Below are 20,433 nucleotides of genomic sequence, written 5' to 3'. Positions count from 1 at the left end.
ACCACTTCTCCCATCTTGCTTCCCTACTGCATCCTTATTGTTACCTGGTTAATTTTGCTCCCTGACACTACGGCTCCAAGGAGCTTTTTGATGTTCACATTTAACTTTAAGCTAAATAAATATCTAGTTCTTCATCTAAATGCGAGGGGCAATACAAAAACTATGGACAAGTTTCATTTTTCCATATATTTTGAAACCCACTGTATATTCTATTGTTAAGTCTTGCATTTATTCTGGTTTCAGGAACATTATCTTTTTTTCCTTGCTATGCTTGTGCTGTGTTTAGAATACATCCTTTATTTTTGTGCACCAACTGTGTCCGTATCAATTTTCTAGTTATGATATTGTGTATGTTGTTAGTGTTGTATGCAGAATGTCAATTGCAACTCATAGTGACCTCAGCTAACAGTAGGATTGTTCCACAGAGTTTTCTAGATTGTCAACTTTGTGTGTGCAGGTGTCTGAATCTTTTTCCCATTTAGCAGCTTGTTAGGTTCGAACTGCCAACCTTTTGTGGGTCACCAAGCACTTAACCATTGAGCCAGTAGGACTCCTTCGTGCATTGTTTTTCTTAGTTCTTATCTATGTACAAATTTCTCAACTTTGCCCTCCACTTTACTGATATCAGCTTCTATTTTGTCAAATCAACCCTTTAATACCAGTTTGTACTCTTTTTAAGTGTATGTATGCGTGCCCCTGCTTGCATGTGTACAATCTTGGCAAAGAAATTTCATACAGGTGTGGGACCTACCTATCACATAATGAAACCGGTAAATATTGCTTCCCTTTGTTGACTTTAGCCGTTGTGTCTGGAGGGTCCTTTTGCAAAAATTTACAAGTTGAAGTATAAAAGGCCTTCACAAAAGAGTGTGGAAAATGGATTTAAAGGATAATGGAATTTTTCCACAAATGTTTTGAAGCTCTCTTGGATATGTATTGCTTTCTTGGAAAACAGCCTAGTTCAACCCAACTTTTCATATATTCTCTGGTAATAGTTGTCATTGTCTAGATCTCATTAGAAACACCTTCAAATTGTACAGATCCTTAGTGACTAACAAAATCCAAATGGATTTTTTATAGTAATCTGATTTTGTTTATTCATTTTTTTAAATAATTTTATTGAGGGCTTATACAGCTTTTAATACATACACATATCCATTCTGTCCAGCACATTTGTGCATTTGGTGCCATCATCATTTTCAGAACATTTGCTTCCTACTTGAGTCCCTGGTAATCAGCTCCTCATTTTCCCCCTCCCTCCCTCACGAACCCTTGATAATTTATAAGTTGTTATTATTTTTTTCATGTTTACACTGGCCAGTGTTTCCCTTCACCCACTTTTCTGTTCTCTGTCCCTCAGGGAGGGGATTATATGTAGATCATTGTGATCAGTTCCCCCTTTCTCTCCTCATAAATTGTGGATTTTTTTAAAGTTGCTTTTAATGATGCAGACTTTCAGAAAATTTCCAGCTGATTCAGATACCTTCTATTTTTACTATGGGCTTATGACTCTTTGAATTGTTATCTTTTCCTGTAGCATTTCAAAAGATTTTTGACATTCGTATTTGAATGTTGTCTTTGATCTAAGAGTGATTAAGGGTTTTCATGATTAGCAGTTATTATTAATGGTGTTTTAAATTTACAAGTATTATGTGAAATATTTATAGATTAAATTATATGATATCCTGTGAATTACCTCAAAATGAGAGGCTTCTGAAGACCTATTGATGTGTACATGAAACAAATAGCCACAAGTTGCTATTTATCAATTATTGCTATTTATTAATAGATAGTATTTTGCTAATCTACTCTTGCAAATGGATTTGAAGTTTTACTTATTGAAAAGTTACTTTTAATTTTCCTAGTGTTTAGTATAGTTCCCAAAAATATTTTTTTGAATTGTATTAAGGTTCAAAAAAGTGGGTCTGTATGATCTCTAAAATGAGTTCAACAAATCAGTTGGTGATATTCACCAGCCTTATGTAACGTTACTGAATTTTGTGTACTTAATCTGTAAAAACTATAGCATGTATATGTTAAATTCTTATGCATTCATTATAGTGCTCATATGATGTTGTACTTTTTTGATTGGGTGGTGTACAGATGAGGCCTTCCACTCCCTGAAGGAAGTGCAGTTGCAGGAACCTACAGGGTCGGTTCTACCCTGTCCTATAGATAGAGGGTGACCATGAGTTGGAACTGACTTGAAAACAGTGAGGTGTTTTGGGTTTCTTTTGATTGATGTCTTTTTCCATGTTTGTGTTAGTTACACTTAAGCTTTTCAGTAGAACAATGCACTTTAATATAGTTTCTGTATGAAGAGCGTCAAAAACTTCACAGAAAAATGAAGTTAACAGATAATGGTATCCCCATGGTATTCTAAGTCAATTTTTCATATTTGCCTCATCGGCACCCATAGCTTAAAAGAGTCCACCATAAAATAATTTATGCTAAATTGAAAAAGAAAATGTAACTCACACTTCCTGAATCTGGTTCTAGTGCTGAATTATGGAACCTATTTTTCTCTGGTTGCCTAATGAGAGCTATTGCCAGCTGAATCCCAACATTTAGCCATTATTCTATTACATATGTTGTTTAGCAAGCAGACTATAGTGAGAGCTCAATAAATACTTGTTTGATTAATATGTTAATTGTTAATATGTTAACAAAGTGTCATTGACTTTGAGAAGAAGACAAAGAAATGTGCTTTTATAGTTTTATGAGTGAACAGCCTCTCAGTGTGTTAGCTCAAGGTCATGATAGAGAATTAGATCACCAAACTAAAACACTAAAGTGTAACTTTGTTATTTTAGGTGCCCTCTCCCATCTGTTTATACATCTTAGATTTCCAGCTTTAATCATCTCCCCAAAAGAGACTTTGTGCTGATTTATTGAGAAAGACGAGACCAGAATTGGGTTCTTCCTTAGTTGAACTAAGGAAGGTTAGTTCTCCCTTGAAAATATTGAATGATGCCAGTGAGAACTAGTACTGACCCTCAGGCAGGAAATAAACATTTCAAAAATCTTAATTAATCTAAACTATATATTTTTCTGCATTGGAATTGTCCAGAGGAAATGTTTGGAGAAACAGAGTTAGTATAGCACAAGAAGCCAGAAGTTGTTTTCAAAAATCTTTTAAAAGTAGAATGATCAGGGTTTTTAACGGAGTGAAAATATGTTCTGTTTATTTTAGTGCTTATGGGAATCCTGGTGGTGTAATGCAGGGGTCCTCAAACTACGGTCCGCGGGCCACATGTGGCCCGCCAAGGACATTTATCCAGCCCGCCAGGTGTTTTTGCCCCGTTTGTTTTTTTACTTCAGAATAAGATATGTGCAGTGTGCATAGAAATTTGTTCATAGTTTTTTTTAAAACTATAGTCCAGCCCTCCAGTGAACTGGGCCCCTGTTTAAAATGTTTGAGGACTCCTGGTGTAATGAGTTATGTGTTGGACTGCTAAACACAGGTCAGCAGTTCAAACCCTCCAGTTTCTCCTCAGGAAAAAGATGAGGCTTTCGGTTTCCATAAAGGTTTACAGCCTTGGAAACCTAAAGAGGCAGTTCTACTCCATTCTGTAGTGTCATCCTGAGTCGCAATTGACTCCATGGAAGTGAGTTTGTGGGTTCTTTTGTTATTGTTATATTACTTGTGTTGTCAGTTCATCACATAACTACTTATATTCCATTTGGGATCTTCTGAAAGGAAGATTATGTATGGTCTTTATTTACTAGTAATGTCATTTTCTCCCAGAACTGTAATATAAAGCATACTATGCTCAATTATGGACAGCACATTTATAAAGAAACATGTTAAACATATTGTTTAATTATAAGAATCTTGATATTATAATTGTGATAACTTGGATTCTATTTAGAGAAGATTGTTTAAAAATTATTTCTCTTTCATCTGTTTTTATAACCATTTCACATTGAGTTTAATTTATTCTGAAAGACTGCCCTGTCTAAAATCAACACAAGTGACGTATATTATCCTTTGTTGGCAAAAAGATGTCACAAAACATTTTAGAGCAGCTGTTTGTCTAGCTTGCTTTTTGTGTCTCAGTTTATATATACTCTGTTTTCTATTGTATATCTATTAATTATCAAAAAGTACAGACTGGATTCATTTATCCATTGGTGTCCATTGTCGGTATGTAGCATTGGAGAGGGACAGCCTTCTTTTTAACCATGTTTGTCTGGCTGTAAATTCCATCTGGGAATATCATCAGCATCAGGTTGAAATGTGTGCAGCTGTGTACCCTCTTCAATGCTCAAAGGCTACATCTGTGCATATGTCTCTGCTTTAGTATTATGCGCCTATAACAGTAAAGGAATGTGTTGAATTCATTAGCTATCAAAGTGCCACCTAGGAAAGCATTTCTTGCTCAAACTAAGCTCATAGGGAGAACTTGGTGGTCATGGAAAAGGAAAATTTAATGATTTCCCAGGTTTAAGGACGTGAGTTATTTTGTCGTGTAAAAAGCTACAATGGGAAAATGAAGAATGATAATGATTTTCCATATCATTGGTTTTTATATTTGTAAAATTATAGCTCCCATTCATTCCACCTTCAAAGTTAAGGTTGCTACTAAAATAATAAAATACTTCTGGGATTATCTTATATGATCATTGGCCATTCTACCTCCTGTTGCAGCTATCAGTACTTAAAAAAGCAAAGTGGGCAGGGTTGGTGAATAGGGAGATGGAACCATGGCTGCAATTATGTTTCCAAAGTAGCTTGTAGAGGGCATAGTAACCACTTAAGTACAGAGCAGTAGCTCTCTAGAATAATATCCTAAAAGGTGAATTGCAAGTCAGCACATCAGTCAGTTCAACTATTTTATTGTAAGTTCCGTAACAAGTATGTGTTTGATTACAGTGTTGAACTAAAACCTGATTTGACAAATTAGTTCCCCATTTAAAAATCACCTGTAAAAAAGAAAAAAACAATCACCAGTAATGGTGTTACATTGGAGGGACACAAAAACTCTGACAATGTGATCACATGATCATTCTTCAGTTCCCACTGTACTTTTACAAGACAGTAAAACTCACATCCATAAGCCTGGAAAATCATTGAAATGTCCCTTTCTAGCCTTTCTAAATTCTCCCTCTGAGCTTAGTTTGAGCAAGAAACACTTTCCTGGGTGACATCTGGATTCATGGTGACTTTGGGCATATTACTTACTGTTAAAAATGAACAGACTTTTTCCAAGTCTCTATTGAGAAAATAATCAAATGTGAACCAGATTAAGTTTACTTACAACATGATTTGTAATAGCAAAAAATATAACTGAGAAAACAGCCTGAATATACCACTATAGAGCTCTGGCTAATTATATCGCCAGGTATCAATAGGCTCAAATACTATTGCAGTTATTAAAGAGAAATGAGTGCAGAAAGTAATGGCAGGGTTAAATTTCTAAATATGTTATTGAATAAACATGCAACTTAGAGAACGGTATCTGGTTTTACTTTTTAGCCTATTTTTATTTACAAATATGCATAAAAAATAGAATATGCCCTTTATCTCTGGTGACTGAGATTGGGGAGGCCAGAGGTTAGAGCAGCAGTTCTCAACATGTAGATCTCAACCCCTTTGAGAGTCGAATGACCCTTTCACAGGGGTTGCCTAAGACCATGGAAAACGCATAAATATATCACAGTATATAATTATATCTTGTTTTGTGATTAATCACTATGATTTAATTATGTTTAGTTTGTGATGATGAAAATACATCCTGCATATCAGATATTTACATTACAATTCATAGCTATAGCAAAATTACAGTTATGAAGTAGCATCGAAAATAATTTTATGGTTGGGGGTCACCACAACATGAGCTATATTAAAGGGTCACAGCATTAGGAAGGCTGAGAACCACTGGGTTAGAGAATCATTTCATTTAAACTGGTATTTACAACGATCATGCCGAAATTGTTCAAAAAAATAATCAGTAGATGCACTGTCATTCACCTATATGGAGTTGTCCTTTGCTATTCCCTACTTTTCTTATATTTTTATTTGAGTAGTGATATGATCTTTTCTGAAAATACAAAAACATTTTGGGAAGAATTACGTTTAGTTTACCTATAGTATTAGCCCAGAAATTACTGTTTTGGGTTTTATTTTATTAGATTTTGTTTGTTATTTTATTTAGAGGATCTGTTAAAGAAAGAACAGATGTATCATGAAGTTAAAAAACTAAGGAGGAGTAAATCTATTTTTAAACCTTTGCTGTGCTGTTTTTTCTATTTCAGTTATCTAGAAAAGTACGAGAAAGTTCATCATTTTGGGGAAGATGATGATGAGGTACCACCAGGCAATCCTAAGCCCCAGCTTCCTATTGGTGCAATTCCATCTTCCTACAATTACCAGCAACACAGTGTGTCAGGTAAATATCGTTTGAACTTAATAAAATGTAGGTCCACAGTTTGAATTAGGAAAATAAACATTCAATGAGTTAGACATTTCCTTTGTACAAGAAGAACACTGAAGGCTTTGAGGTAATGCAACTGTCAAAGGTCAACATTTAGTTGGCAGTAGGGACCTAGATGTCTAGCACAGATGCTTAAGCCTTCAGTTGCTGGAATTTTCAGTTACATAACCCTATATTGCAAATAGTTGGGGTTTTTTTTCCCTTACTGCTTCAACTAGGAATCCGTTTAACTGAAATAGTCACTAAAATGGAAATAGGTACATCTTGTCAGGATTAAAGAAGATAAGGGTAGCCATATTGTATGTACTGGAATTTATTGTTCAGTGACATCAAGTCACTTCTAAGCCATAGTGACCTTGTGTACAACAGAACAAATCCTGTGCCATCCGTGCAGTTGCAGCCACTGAATCAGTTCATCTCATTGAGGGTCTTCCTCTTTTCCACTGCCCCTCTGTTTTACCAAACATGATATCCCTTTGCAGCATCTGGTCTCTCCTGATAGCTTGTCTGAAGTACTGGACTTTATAGGATGTAAATTCCTTAAAATTCTCTGTAAATACTGTGCTGTTTTCCTATCATGAACTCTTTGAGTGGAGCAAATGATTAAGCTCTTGAATACTGGCTAGAAGGTTGGCAACATGAACCCACCAGAAAACAGGAATCTCAGAAGACAGGCCTGGTCTTCTGCTTTCTAAAAGTCACACAGCCCTGAAACGCTTGTGGAGTGGTTCTACTCGGACACGTGAGTTGTGTGGCATGAGTTGGCGTTAAATTGGCAGCTGGAGCTCTGGTGGAATAGTGGATTACACATAGGGTTGCTAACCCCAAGGTCAGCAGTTAAAAACCACCAGTTGATGCAAAGGAGCAAGATGAAGCTTTCTACTTAGCCCCACAACAGTTACAGTCTACCCTGCCCTATACTGTCACTCTGAGTTAGACTTGGCTCCATGGCAGTGAGAAGCTGGGGTGAAATGGGAAATAATGAGATTGAAAGTCTGCTCACAAGGTTCTTGAGTGTATGGTCGCTGGGGGTCTAGTGCTTACTGCCTCTGGGAGATGGAGGATTGTGATGACTAGGAGGAGAGCTCTGAATAGCATTTCTGTGCCTTCAGTTACCAACATTAGGCCTTAATTAAGGGGAAAAGAGACTGCGTAAGTTATATTATTTTTTAAGTTATTATTCTACTTATTTTTTAAGCTGCTTATATGCCAGTATTACCAATATTTTCTATTGGCTTTATTTTAGCATTACCTAATTTCCATTCTCCAGTCAATGTAAAAAACAATTTCCTCTTATAATCTGTGATGTCTACTTGAAGAGATTTCTTTTAGTGCTTTTTTGGATAGAGCGAGTGTTCTGTAAAACAAGTGTACCTTAATTCCTCATGCGGAGTCGTTATTGCAAAGTAAAAGTTAAAGTAAAAGTTAAAGGAGACCATATTGTTACCATGTAGAAAAGCTTGCTAATAGTTAATGGTGATAAAATACCTTGAAGTGGCATAGTAGAGTACTTTTTTGTTTTCAAGTGAACTCATGATCATCTAATTAACGGTATCCCTCATTAAATCTGATACTGTATCTTTAAGACCATTTTTACATTTGTAACTATGTCATTCCTGTGTTACAATATTAGTGACAGCTATTCATTCATCCTTTGCCGTGGAGAGTGGTGCCTGTTACTACAGCTCCCCAAACTATAACCTGACTATATTTGGACTGAGTTAAAATATTTATTTTTGTTTTTTGATCTCCCAAGTTTCAGAAAGGTGGCATGAAGTATTATGACATTTCAAAAATTGAATGTAAACATACTGAAAAGACTACACCTGCTAAGGAAATGATAGAGTGCTTGACTTGGTTCGATAATATTGCCTTTCTAATGGGTAGTATGGAGACAAAGTAAGGAAGAAACTAAGGTCTCTGGGGATACATCAGACCACAGTAAATAGTGTTTATTGATTTGGAGGTGTTTTTCTGTGGTTATTTCATTGTTTTGTGTGTAGGTATGTGTATGAATGTGTTGTGTATATATTAAAGAAACACCAAAATTGAATTACCTACTAGTAAGTTTTTCTTAATTGTATTGTGTCTTTGTTAATATAGCCTTATTCACTTATAGGCTTGTATTATATATTTATTCAGAGAAGCTTATATTACTGATATTAAGAAAAACAATTTTAAAGCATTATTTTTTAAAGTAATGCATTTCATTTGGCAGTAGAGTTAGGAAATAGGGTATAAAGTACAATTCCATTTGTAATTGTAATAATAGAATGTAGACCTGAATTTTCATTTGAAGGTATTGACTCCTTTTACTTAGTGACTTAAATGGTAAAAATTATTGAACAGATTTTACTTTGAGGTTTAGAATGACCATATATACTCAATATAAGCCAGCCTGAATATCAGCTAAGGCACCTAATTTTACCATAAAAATTGCATTTAAAATGTGCTAAAGAAACTTGGCTTATACACGAGTATATACGGTAATCAACATTGGCATTAATATGTGGTGGGTTTTCTGTTATTTCTTTGCATGACTTTTACTGCTCTTCTTTACTATAAATACCTAATCCTTTGGAATTAGGTTTTCTTCTCATTTTTATTTCCCTAGGCATTGGTATGGATACAGTCAGTTATGCAGAATTATTACTAAGGACGTTCCTTTTCATCTTCTCTTACATTAAAAATATTTTTTTGCCGCATCTTCGGTAGAAAAGTTATGAAAGTTTGATCTGCCTTTTGACCCATCTTAAACCTGTTTCAGATTTTGGCTTTTTTTATGATGAAGGGGAAATGTACATGGGATCAGGACCTTGGGGAATCCCCTCTGACGATGGGCCATGCACGTGACTACCCTTGCCAACATGCAGAATGTATTGGAGAGTGGGCTGTTGCAGATGTCCTTAGGTTAAAATTTTGCACCCTAGCATTTTATCTCCCTTACAATCCATTTAAATATGTTCTAGTTTCTAATTCTGCTTTCTCTTCTATTGAAATTATTATCTGTTTTACTTTGTTATTCTTATTAGTTTTAAAATGGTTTTTTTGTTTGTTTGTTTGTTTGTTTCTGAAATCCAGAATCAGTAAATCTATAGAGACAGGGACTGGATTAATGGTTTGTTGGTTGGTATGGCAGGGGAGGTTGGTGGAAAATGGGAAGCTAGTTATTAAACAAGAATGAGGATGTTCTACACTTGGCTTGATGATTGTATAGCTTCTCTTGATGTTATCAAACTACTGATTTATATGATATGTGAGTTATATGCCGATAAAACTGTTGAAAAAGAAAAGTTATGAAAGACAACATTAAATGGTAACTCGTTGAAATTAAGACACAGAATTTGTGGTTGCAGTCAAGATAGTCTTACATACAATAATCACTGTCAATATCGGTGGAAAGAAAGAAGTTAATGAATTAATAAATGATAATAAACACCCTAGGGACAAAGACCCCTCTTCTTAAACAGAAAAAAAAGAGGTAATTACTGGTACCTCCAGCTTCTCAGCTGTGCTCTGCTTGTATAGGGGATTTAGAAGTGAACTGCCATCGCAGTGATTCCCTCTCCTCGGGACCTGACAGGACAGGATAGAACTTTAACTTGTAATGGGAACGGAAAACTTCCCACGGAGCATCAGGTGATTTCGAACTACTGTCTGCAGTTAGCAACCCGATTTGAAACCACCGCACCCCATGGTGCTCCTCGTGGGGCATGGGGGATTAAAAAACCGAACGCACTGCCATGAAGTCGAAGTTGACGCACAGGATAGAGTGGAACTGCCTTTGTGAGTTTCCGAGACTGGAACTCAATTACACGAGTAGAAAGTGCTGTCTTTTCACCCATGGAGCACTAGTGGTGTTGAACTGCTGACCTTGGGTATTGCAGCCCAGAAGAACCACAATTCCATGAGGGATAGAGAATAAAATTGAACTTTGAATCAAAGATGTTGAAATTAATTCCAAGGATAAGCTTGTCACTCACTATATGAGCATCTCTTCCTAGAGAGGGGAAGGTTTTACAATCATATAAACATTTCTCCTTCATTATCTTTGTCATCTTTATTAACCTGACATAGTTAAAAGGGCTTCTCATAGTTATTATATTTATATGTGGGTTATTTTGTTTTAGAATTGAAGCTGTTTTGAGAAAGTCACTCAGGTAACACTGTGTTTTTAAAAAAACTACTAATTATAATGCAAGTAAAGATCTAAAGATCAAGTGACAGATATTAAGGGTCCCTGGTAACGTCGGAGTTACACGCTTGTTTGGGCTGCTTACTCACAAGGTCAGCAGTTGGAAAGCAGTTGTTTCTGCAGGAGAAAAATGGGGCTATTTCCATAAAACATTAGTCTCAGAAACCCACAGAGGTAGTTCTCCTCAGTCCCATAGGACTGCTAGGCGTCAGAATAGCCTCTATGGCAGTGAACTTGGTTCGGATTTGAAAGCTGTAGTCCTTTTTTTTTTTTCTGAGAAACTTTGTTATTTATAGAAAACCTCAAACTACCAATATATTCTTGTTTAGGCTTATATATTGTGAAGTCTGAATTATATCATTTATACCTGCATTGTGACATTTTATCAATTATTGGAACTATTCATAGAATATTTTTTAGAATAGATGTCTTTTTGTGTATCTTCAGGATATTACATTCTTGACTTATGTAACTTTCAGCTGTGCCATGTTGTAGCACTAGATCTTTACTTGCATTGCCTTTAGTGGGTCTTTAAAAATCATATTTATTCAGACATTTCTGAAAGATTTTTAAATACTTCATCTAGGTGCTTTTTAAGCTTCTTTTCTAGCTATATCTTTTCTTACTTGAAAAAATGAACTTGTAATTGTCAGAGGACACAGCTGCCATGACCTAAACTGCTCCAATTAAGATACTGTATTTCTAGAATCATAACATGTTCTTATATGGATGTATAAGAATGTTATGATGACATATTATCTTTGTTCAGTAAATCCACCTTGAAAATTTTGTGTTTTAAATTAATTCTACAGAAAATCTTAGTTGTTTGGGTTAGCAAAAGTTTTTTAGGAAGAAAACTAGCAATTGGTACATTTGTGGAGCAATAGGTATTGCATACAGTGCTGGTGGAAATGCAAAATATTCCAGCCACCTTGAGAAACGGCAGTTTCTTACAAAGTTAAGCATATACTCAGCAATCTCATGTCTAGGTATTTAATTAGCCTAGAGATAAATTTAAGTATATCTGCTGCACACAGATCTGTATGTGGAAATTATTAAAAATTTAGATGTCCCTCAGTAAGAAATAATCCTATAATTTGGTACACAAGATAAATAACAAGTCTTTTAAAATGATAAAAGTTAAACATTTGGGTGAACCATTCTCCTTGGCTTGTACATAAAACCAAGTTCACTGCCATGGAGTCAATGCCGGCCGACTCACAGTGACACTATAAGGACAGGATAAAACTGCCCCCGTGAGTTTCAAAGACTAACTCTTTATGGGAGTAGAAAGCCTCATGAATCTCCCCCTCCTTGGCTTATATAAAAATCAGAAGTACATGCGTGAAAAAATATGCCCCAAAACAGCCAGCCAACCACTGAACCAGTTGTCATCAAGCCTGTCCCTACTCATAGTGGCCCATGTATGTCAGACTGTGCTTTATGGGTTTTCAAGGTTGTGGCATTTCAAGACCCCTTCCTGTCAAAGCACCTCTGTGTGGGTTTGAATCGGCAACCTTTATGTTAGTACAGTAAAGTGCTTAAGCATTTCTATCACCAAGGGACACCTAAAAATGTGAAGCTTAGGTAAATTAAAGTAATAGTATAATTATACATTATAATTACATAATATAATTATATACAAATATATATAATCCTTTTTTGTATCTTAGTATTACAAAAAAATTAATATTGAGAAAAAGTAAGCTTTAAGTTTAAAAAGTTGAATTCACAATTTCTAGTCCTTTTATATTTTCAAAGAAAATAAAATGTTTAGTGTATTCTGAAGCTATTATACCTAATGATATCTAATCCTTGATCATATTTAAGGTTTTTTGTTTTTATCTTTGTTAGATTATCTGCGTCAAAGTTATGGGCTATCTATGGACTTCAATTCGCCAAATGATTACAATAAATTGGTGCTTTCACTGTTATCTGGACTCCCAAATGAAGTGGACTTTGCTATTAATGTATGCACTCTCCTATCAAATGAAAGCAAGCACGTCATGCAACTTGAAAAAGACCCTAAAATCATCACTTTATTACTTGCTAATGCCGGGGTGTTTGATGACAGTAAGTTTTAAGTTGTATAATATATTGGATGCTTATTCTCTTAAGGTAATTGTATTATGTGATGGTGGTATGACCTAAGCATTGTTGGCACTTTGGTTCTAACTCATGGTGATCTCATATACACTAGAATAAATTGTTGATAAGTTGCAGTCCGTTGTTGGGACCAATGTGTTTTCAAGTACCCTCCAACCTAAGGGGATCATGTTTACCATTATATGAGAAAGTGTTCTGTCATGAGTCATAGGGTTTTAATTGGTTCATTTTCACAAGCACATCATCAGCCTTTCGTCCTAGTCTGTCTTGGTCTAGAAACTCTGTTGGAACCTGTCCACAATTAAGGATCTTGCTTGTATTTGAAATGCCAGTAGCCTACCTTCTGATAAGGTATCATGACAACACTAGAGCTACCACAGTATGAGGCACTGAAAGATGAGTGGTGTGTTATTTAGTAGATGTACACATTTAATACTTGTAATTATGCTTCCAAAATAGGCTTTCAAAAGGAAAAGTAGTTTTAATATTAAATGAATAATTATTCTTTATTTTTCTAATATGAAATGCATTGTTTAAGATAATGGATGTTTTTAACTTTATTTACATAATATATTTTAATTAGTCTTAAATTTTTTTAAAACTTGGGTTTTTCTTGGGATGTTTATGTTTCTTAATTTTAGAACAAAGGTTGTTAGATAATTCTGAAAAAATTATGGTCTGGGAGAAATTATTTTTACAAAGTTTATGTCTGGTAGAATGTGGTAAAATTGTATTTTTTTAACTAAAACAAAATACTGTAGCCCCAAATAAATTAAATAAGGCTAATCAGAGATTTGATAATCTTTTTTAATATGTGTAGTTTGCCAAAAAGTATATCCTAGTAAAGGATAAGATATTAAAACCTTGGTATTATTTTACAGGACAAGAAACGATAGCACAGTAGTCAGTGGCAGAATTCCTTATCATTAAAAATCATGAATTTTTACCCTTGGGCATATAGGTTCATTTTCTCTGATTTGGGTTCAAGTAGTATGCTTTTAAAACATTGTTTTATTTGGATCTCTTTTAAGTAGGATTTCTTACAATTTGATATATGCTTATTTGTCAGAAGTTAATTTTGAAGTTAAAAGTGAAAATTAAGTTTCTTAACCTTGTCTGAAATTATTTCTGCTTGTATAAGCAGAGGAACTAAGACAATTGTCGACTTTTCTTGTAACTTTGAGATTTTATTTTATTATTTTTTTTAACTGTGAATTTTTATCTCATTTTTAGTATTTTTTATATCCAGTATATTATTTTCATGTTTAAAATATAACTTTCAGAATTTAATATAACAGTGTTAGAAACCTTTTTTAAAAACATAAAGCTAAAATTTTGGAAGCTGTATCTATCTAACCCACAGTAATTTTTGTGTGAAATCTGATCAATTAATCATTGAATAAGGACTACATATGAACAATTTAAGTTAAGCATTTTAATAGAAATAATCTAAGTTTTATGTTTTTGATGTGTTTATAAAAGCCTACAAAATTATTCAGTGTAACAATTTAAAACAAAAAGTAAAGGCTGTTTTGGACATGTTTCTTTCATTCCACCAGTCTTAGAATTAAGTTCCAGAACACATAGGAACTTAATGGTCTTTCATTATGAAATAATTCCCTTATCATTTTAGGGTTATAGATATTTTTGACTTGATTGATATTTTTGATGGATTTTTAGGACACTGACTTTTGAGAGACAAACATAGGTACCTTTTGTACCCCTTATCCCCCACCCCCCACTCCGAAGTTTTATTGGCATATAGTTAATATATAATTCAATAGTTCATTCAGGTGCCACTTCTTTTTGAAACTGTAATGTTCATACATTTTGCGTCTGTAGTATAACAAAAAGTTCCATGTAATCAAAAATTTCATATTCCCATCTATATTTTCCTTATGAAATTTCTCTTAAAAAGTTTTTTATCTAATTTAAAGAAACAAACCGTTATATCTTCTATAGTGGTATGTAGTTTCATGTTTCTGACTAAGCTACTACTTACCTGTAGTTTTGATTCTTTAGGCCACTATAGTAATTTATTTGTTAAAATTTTCGTACTTATTTTTATAAAATGTCCTCATAACCTTAATATTGAAATTAATTAATAATGCAATTCTTGTATAAATATTTGTTTTTATCCTTAAAATCGTTTTTAGTGCTATTTCTCATTTCAACCTAAATTACAAATTTTTTATTTGATATTATAAAAATGAAAGCTCTGTACTAAAAGGGGTATTAAGACCATAAAAACGCAAAAAAACTTTGCTACAGAAGATATATCCATTTGTTATGTTTGTCACATGTCTAATCTCACTGCCCTCTGCCATGGAGTCAGTGACTCATAGCAGCCCTGTGCCCCACTGCCATTGAGCTGATAGCCACCCTTAGTGACCCTGTATAGGGTTTCTTTATGGGAGCAGGTAGCCTCATCTTTCTCCCAGGGGAGCCTGGTTGGTTTCAATTGCCCACCTTGTAGTTAGCAGTCCTAGCACTTAATTGAAAGCACTGAGTGAAACTGCCCTATGGGGTTTCCAAGGCTATAAACATTTACAGAAATAAGCTACCACACAGAATGGCTAGTGAATTTGAGTGGCCCACCTTTTGTTGGTAATCCAGCACTTCTACTATGGTGCTAACAGGGCTCCTCTAACATGCCCAATAAGGAGTCATAATTTTATTCAAGATCGACATTCATAAAAACTAGCTTTGTTGTTAACAAATGCCACAGTATTGTTTTATGTTTCCCTAGAACAGTACTTGTTATTTTTTAACTTAATAGACAATGAAATAATTAATTTTTTGAAATGGGACACATATTTACAGTTTGGATATTGGTATCATACTGTTTACCCCATAAGAGAACTTGCAACATAAAAGAGGAAGCCAATAGCTTGACTATCTGCCTCAGCCTGTTTTATTGAAGATGTAGACCACAACTGTGGGAATGTAGAGTGTTATTAAGAAGAAGCTTTTAAAAATGTATGCTTTGACTTTTCCTCTTAAAACAACACTACACATAACACACACACAGAAACACAAAACAAGGTATCAACCTAGGGCTTTTTTATGGGTTTTGTTTTATGGAAATTTTCCTAATAATGCCTTGCTGTATATAATTTGAGGTACAAATTATACAATTATGTCTGAAATTAATATGAAGATTTTAAATGAAAAAAATCTTGAAAACTTGTAGTGCAACCACTAAAATAATTATTTGATAGAATTCTTTATTGTCTGCAAAACTATTATAAAAGGAGTTGTGGCCTTGGGACATAAAAGCTTTTTAACTTATGTAATTAGAAATATTTTTCAGAAGCTAACCATGAATTTTTATAATTCACTATTATAAACAAAAAACTGTCAGTGAACAAAGTATCTTAAAAAACAATTTTACTCTTTTTCCAAGCCTGCCAAGTATTAGATATCTAAATGAAAAAATAAATTCCACTTAACTGAATGTACTATTGATTTTTTAAGCTTTAGGATCCTTTTCTTCTGTATTTGGAGAAGAATGGAAGGAGAAGACTGATAGAGATTTTGTTAAGGTAATTTACATGAACATATAATCTTGAAACACTGAGTTACATGTAGCCAAGGGTTAAAGTAGCAATAGTTATTTGTTTTATATGATGCCATCTGTATTTATAGCTTAACTAAAAACAAATTTGGATTATGTTAAGTAAGCTTTTTTTAGAATATCCAATGGAATTAGATAAAGTTTTTATTGTTATGCATTGATTTCTTAGGATGCACATTTGCAATAGGAATAAATACTTGAGTTACCATATTTCAAAGCAACTTAAATCTTATCTCAAAAACATGTTATATTATTCAATGAATGAAGGTCTCTTTGGGCATTTTGCCTTACGTTTTACAGTTTCTTTGTATAAATATTTTGTTTTTCTGGTAAGATTTATTCCCAAGTATTTCTTCTTTGTAAATTACAAGTCTGTTAATGTAAAGGAATCTGGCTGATTTTTGTATATTGATCTTGTGTCCTGCCACTTTGCTGAATCTTTCCATTAGTTCCAGTAATTTTCTTGCTTAGTTTTTAGAATTTTCTGTGTATAGCATCATTTCAACTGGAGACAGATCATTTTCACTGCCTATGGGGTTGCCTTTAGTTTCTTGCCTTGTAACTCTCGCTGAAACTTCTCGCACAGTATTGAATAGAAGTGGTAATAAAGGCATCTAACTACTCTTAAAAGGGGAATTACCCCATTGGGGCTAATGTTGGCTCTTGAGTATATATTTTATACCATATATACTAGAATATAAGCCAAGGCACCTAATTTTACCACAAAAACTGCAACAAAAAATAAAGTGCTGGAAAACTCTGCTTATACATGAGTATATATGGTATATATTATATATTCAAGAGCCAACAGTAGCCAACATTTATATGTATATATAATATTAGGTTAAGGAATTTCCCATATATTACCATTTTGTTGCGAATTTTTATGAAGAATGCGTGTTGTATTTAATAAGTGTCATTTCTGTGTGGCTTGATATAATCACATCCTTCTTTGTTTTATTTATGTCGTGGGATACATCGATTGTTTTTGCAGTGTTGAACCATTCATTCTTGCATATGTTGTTTAAACCTGCTTGGTCATAGTGGGCGGGGGGGGGGTTGTTTTTGTTGTTATTGGATTAGCTAGGATTTTGTTGTGAATTTTTATGTTTGTGTGGGATGTTGCTATATAATTTTAAGTGGTTTCTCTACTTGGTTTGAGAATGATTTACTTAATAAAATGAATTTGGGGATATTCCATTCTTTCTTACCTTTGGGAATGGTTTGAGTAAAATTGGTGTCAACTCTTCTCTGAATGTTAGTAGCTTCTTAATGACCCGATCTATTATTTCCTTTATTGTGGGTCTTTTCAAGTTTTCTACCCTAGTTTATGCAAGTTAAATAGGTAGTAGTGTTTCTAGAAAATTTTCTATTTCTTAAAGGTTTTTTAATTTGTTAATTTTTTTTAATTTATATTTCTTCATATTATTTATTATTTTGTATGAGTTAAATTTGTTAGGATTTTACCAATTTTATTTAAGTTATTTATATCTGTTGCTTTCTTTCCCTTTGTTAGAATTACCAGTGGTTCATTAGTTTTATAAATCCTTTCAAAGAACTAACTTCTTGTTTTGAGGATTCTAATTTTTAAATTTTTTTCTGTTTTATTTGTTTCTGCTCTAAATTTATTATTTCTTTTCTTCTGGTGACTGTAGACTATTTTGCTCTTCCTGTTTGAATTGTTAGTGATGCTGGATTGAGGTATATTAATTTTGGTTCTTTTTTTCTTGTATGCAATTTATTGCTATAAATTGCCCTATGAGAACTGGTTTTTGCTGGGTCTCATAGGTTTGGTGCATCGTGCTTTCATTCTCAGTTGAATCAAGGATTTTTTTTCTTTTTTAAAAATCTCATATCCAGTAGTTTTTTAGGATGGTGTTATTTTATTTCCATTTATTTTATTTTCCCCTTGATCTTTTATTGATTTTTATTTTTGTAGTATTGTAAGCTGAGAGAAAAGACTTTGTTGTGTTTAGATGTTTAAAGATGTATTGAGGCTTGCTTTGTCACCTAACCAATATTCTATTGTGGAAAATGTTCCTGTGCACTGGAAAGGAATGTGTATTGTGCATTTGCTTGATGGAATGAATGTTGCACTGTTGTTGGGGTGGAGTATTCTGTATATGTATATGAGATAAAACTGGTAAATTGTGTTTAGTTCTTCAATGTCTTTGTTCTTCAATGTCTTTGTTGAATTTATATTGACTTCTGTTTTACATTGTAAGTGGCGTATTAAATTTTTTTTCAATCTTTAATTTTTCTTTGTAGAGTTACTTAGTTTTTTAATTATGTATTTGGTGGCTCTTTCCCTGGGTGCATGGATACTTACAATGGCTGTGGCCTTTTGTTCTATTGACCCTACAATCATTGTATATGTTTCCTTCCCTATTTCTTAGGCTTGTCTTTGCCCTAGATTCTATTTAATCAAAAATTAAAGTTGCCACTCCACTTTACTTAGTTGTCATAACCAAATCAAATTCAGTACCATTGAGCTGATTCCAACTCATAGTAACCGTGGATAGGGTTTTTGAGATAATAAATCTTTATGGGAACCAGATAGGATCACCTTCTGTGCTCAGTGACTGATGAGTTTGAACTATGGACCCTGTGGTTAAGAGCTGAGTGCCTAACCCATATCACCAAGGTGGATCTGTTATTTTTTTTGACAGCTTTTGATATTTAGTCTATTTTTCTTTGGGTATAAAGAGTATATCTTGTAGCCAGCATACTGGTTAGTCATATTTTCTTACCCATTCTGCTATTGTAATCCTTTTATATTTAGTGCAATTATTGATAGGTATGATTTTATTACTGTCACTTTTGTGTGCATGTATATTTGCACGTGGAACAATAGTTTCGTTGTGATATAATATTCTGTACTTACTCATTTTGTATGTGTGTCTTATCATTTTCTTCATTATTGTTTCAGTGTTCAATAAATCTTTTTCATTTTTATGAGAAAGTTTATTGATTTTCGTATCACTTATTTTCTTCCCAAATTTAAAAGTCTATGTTGAAGTCTACTTGACTTCCTCTCCATTTGGAAATTCTAGATGTATACTACATTTTCCCTCTGTTTATTTATATGACTATAAATTTACATATTTGGTTTCAGTCATGTAGGTTTGCTGACATCTAATTTTGTTCATCTTAGTTGTCTGCCATTGTTGATCCTTCATAAAAAAATTCTTTAGTAGTTTTTATAAAGTTGGTTAATTTAAATTAAATCTTTTTAATTTCTGTTTATCTGGAAATGTCCTGATTTTGCAGTCCTATTTGTGGCTCAGTTTTGTTGGGTATATGATTTTGGTTTGTAATTTTTTTTCTTTTTCTTTCAGTTTTTTATACTTCATCCTATTGCTGTCTTGCCTACCTGGTTTCTTTCCAGAATTCAGAGCTTAGTCTTATTGATCTCCTTTATAGGTAACTTCATTTTCACTGAGCTACTTTCAGAATTCTTTCCTTCTCTTTGGTTTTGGAAAGTGTGATTATGATTTTTCTTGCTGATTTTTGGGGTGGGGGCCCTGGGTTCTCTAGAGAAACAGAACCAGGGAACTTATGCTTTTATATATATATATATATATATATATATATATATATATATATATATATATATATATATATATATATATACACATTAAAGGATAGGTTTATAAAGTGAGAAGGAATATAATGGCTAATTAGTCCACACAGCAGTACACAGAGCTCAGTTCAACTCAAACTTTCATGGAGCAGTTAATATACTGAAGGTCCTTCAACATATGAGGACTGAAGGTATCAGGTCAAGGAAGCAAGACAGCGGAGCCTTCCCTCAGGCAAGGCGGGCAGAGTTCAGCCCCACAGGCAGCAAGCAACAGGGTAGGGGCAGCAATAGTCAGTAGCATGGTAGCACAGAGAAGCAGGCCCCTATGGGATCTCAAACTCAGCAATACATGGAGACAGGATCCACCAGCTTCGAGCTCAAGCAATGCAGCTTGGCAAAGCAAGTCTTGAAGGAGCTTTGAGCTTTAGTGACAGGATCAACAGGGTTGGCTCAGCCCACAGGTAGTGTTGCACATGGTTGAGGCAAAGAACTAGCTCAGGCAGCAGCAGCACACTGGTCCCATCACTAGGAAAGA

At 33.9% G+C, this 20,433-nt stretch overlaps 1 protein-coding gene across 1 annotated transcript in view; it reads left to right on the top strand.

Annotated features, from left to right (window-relative positions):
* Positions 1-20,433, top strand: part of ARID2 (AT-rich interaction domain 2) — a 184,035-nt gene that overhangs the window by 83,300 nt on the left and 80,302 nt on the right. Inside the window, exons 4-6 of the mRNA XM_075551842.1 lie at positions 6,259-6,392; positions 12,487-12,705; positions 16,216-16,283. Coding sequence (XP_075407957.1) covers positions 6,259-6,392; positions 12,487-12,705; positions 16,216-16,283 — 421 coding nt within the window. The remainder of the gene's footprint in view (positions 1-6,258; positions 6,393-12,486; positions 12,706-16,215; positions 16,284-20,433) is intronic.

The sequence above is a fragment of the Tenrec ecaudatus genome, chromosome 6 (genome assembly GCF_050624435.1).
Source record: "Tenrec ecaudatus isolate mTenEca1 chromosome 6, mTenEca1.hap1, whole genome shotgun sequence".
Lineage (NCBI taxonomy): Eukaryota > Metazoa > Chordata > Mammalia > Afrosoricida > Tenrecidae > Tenrec > Tenrec ecaudatus.
Note: the sequence above shows the minus strand (reverse complement) of the source record. Positions and strands in the feature narration are given on the sequence as shown.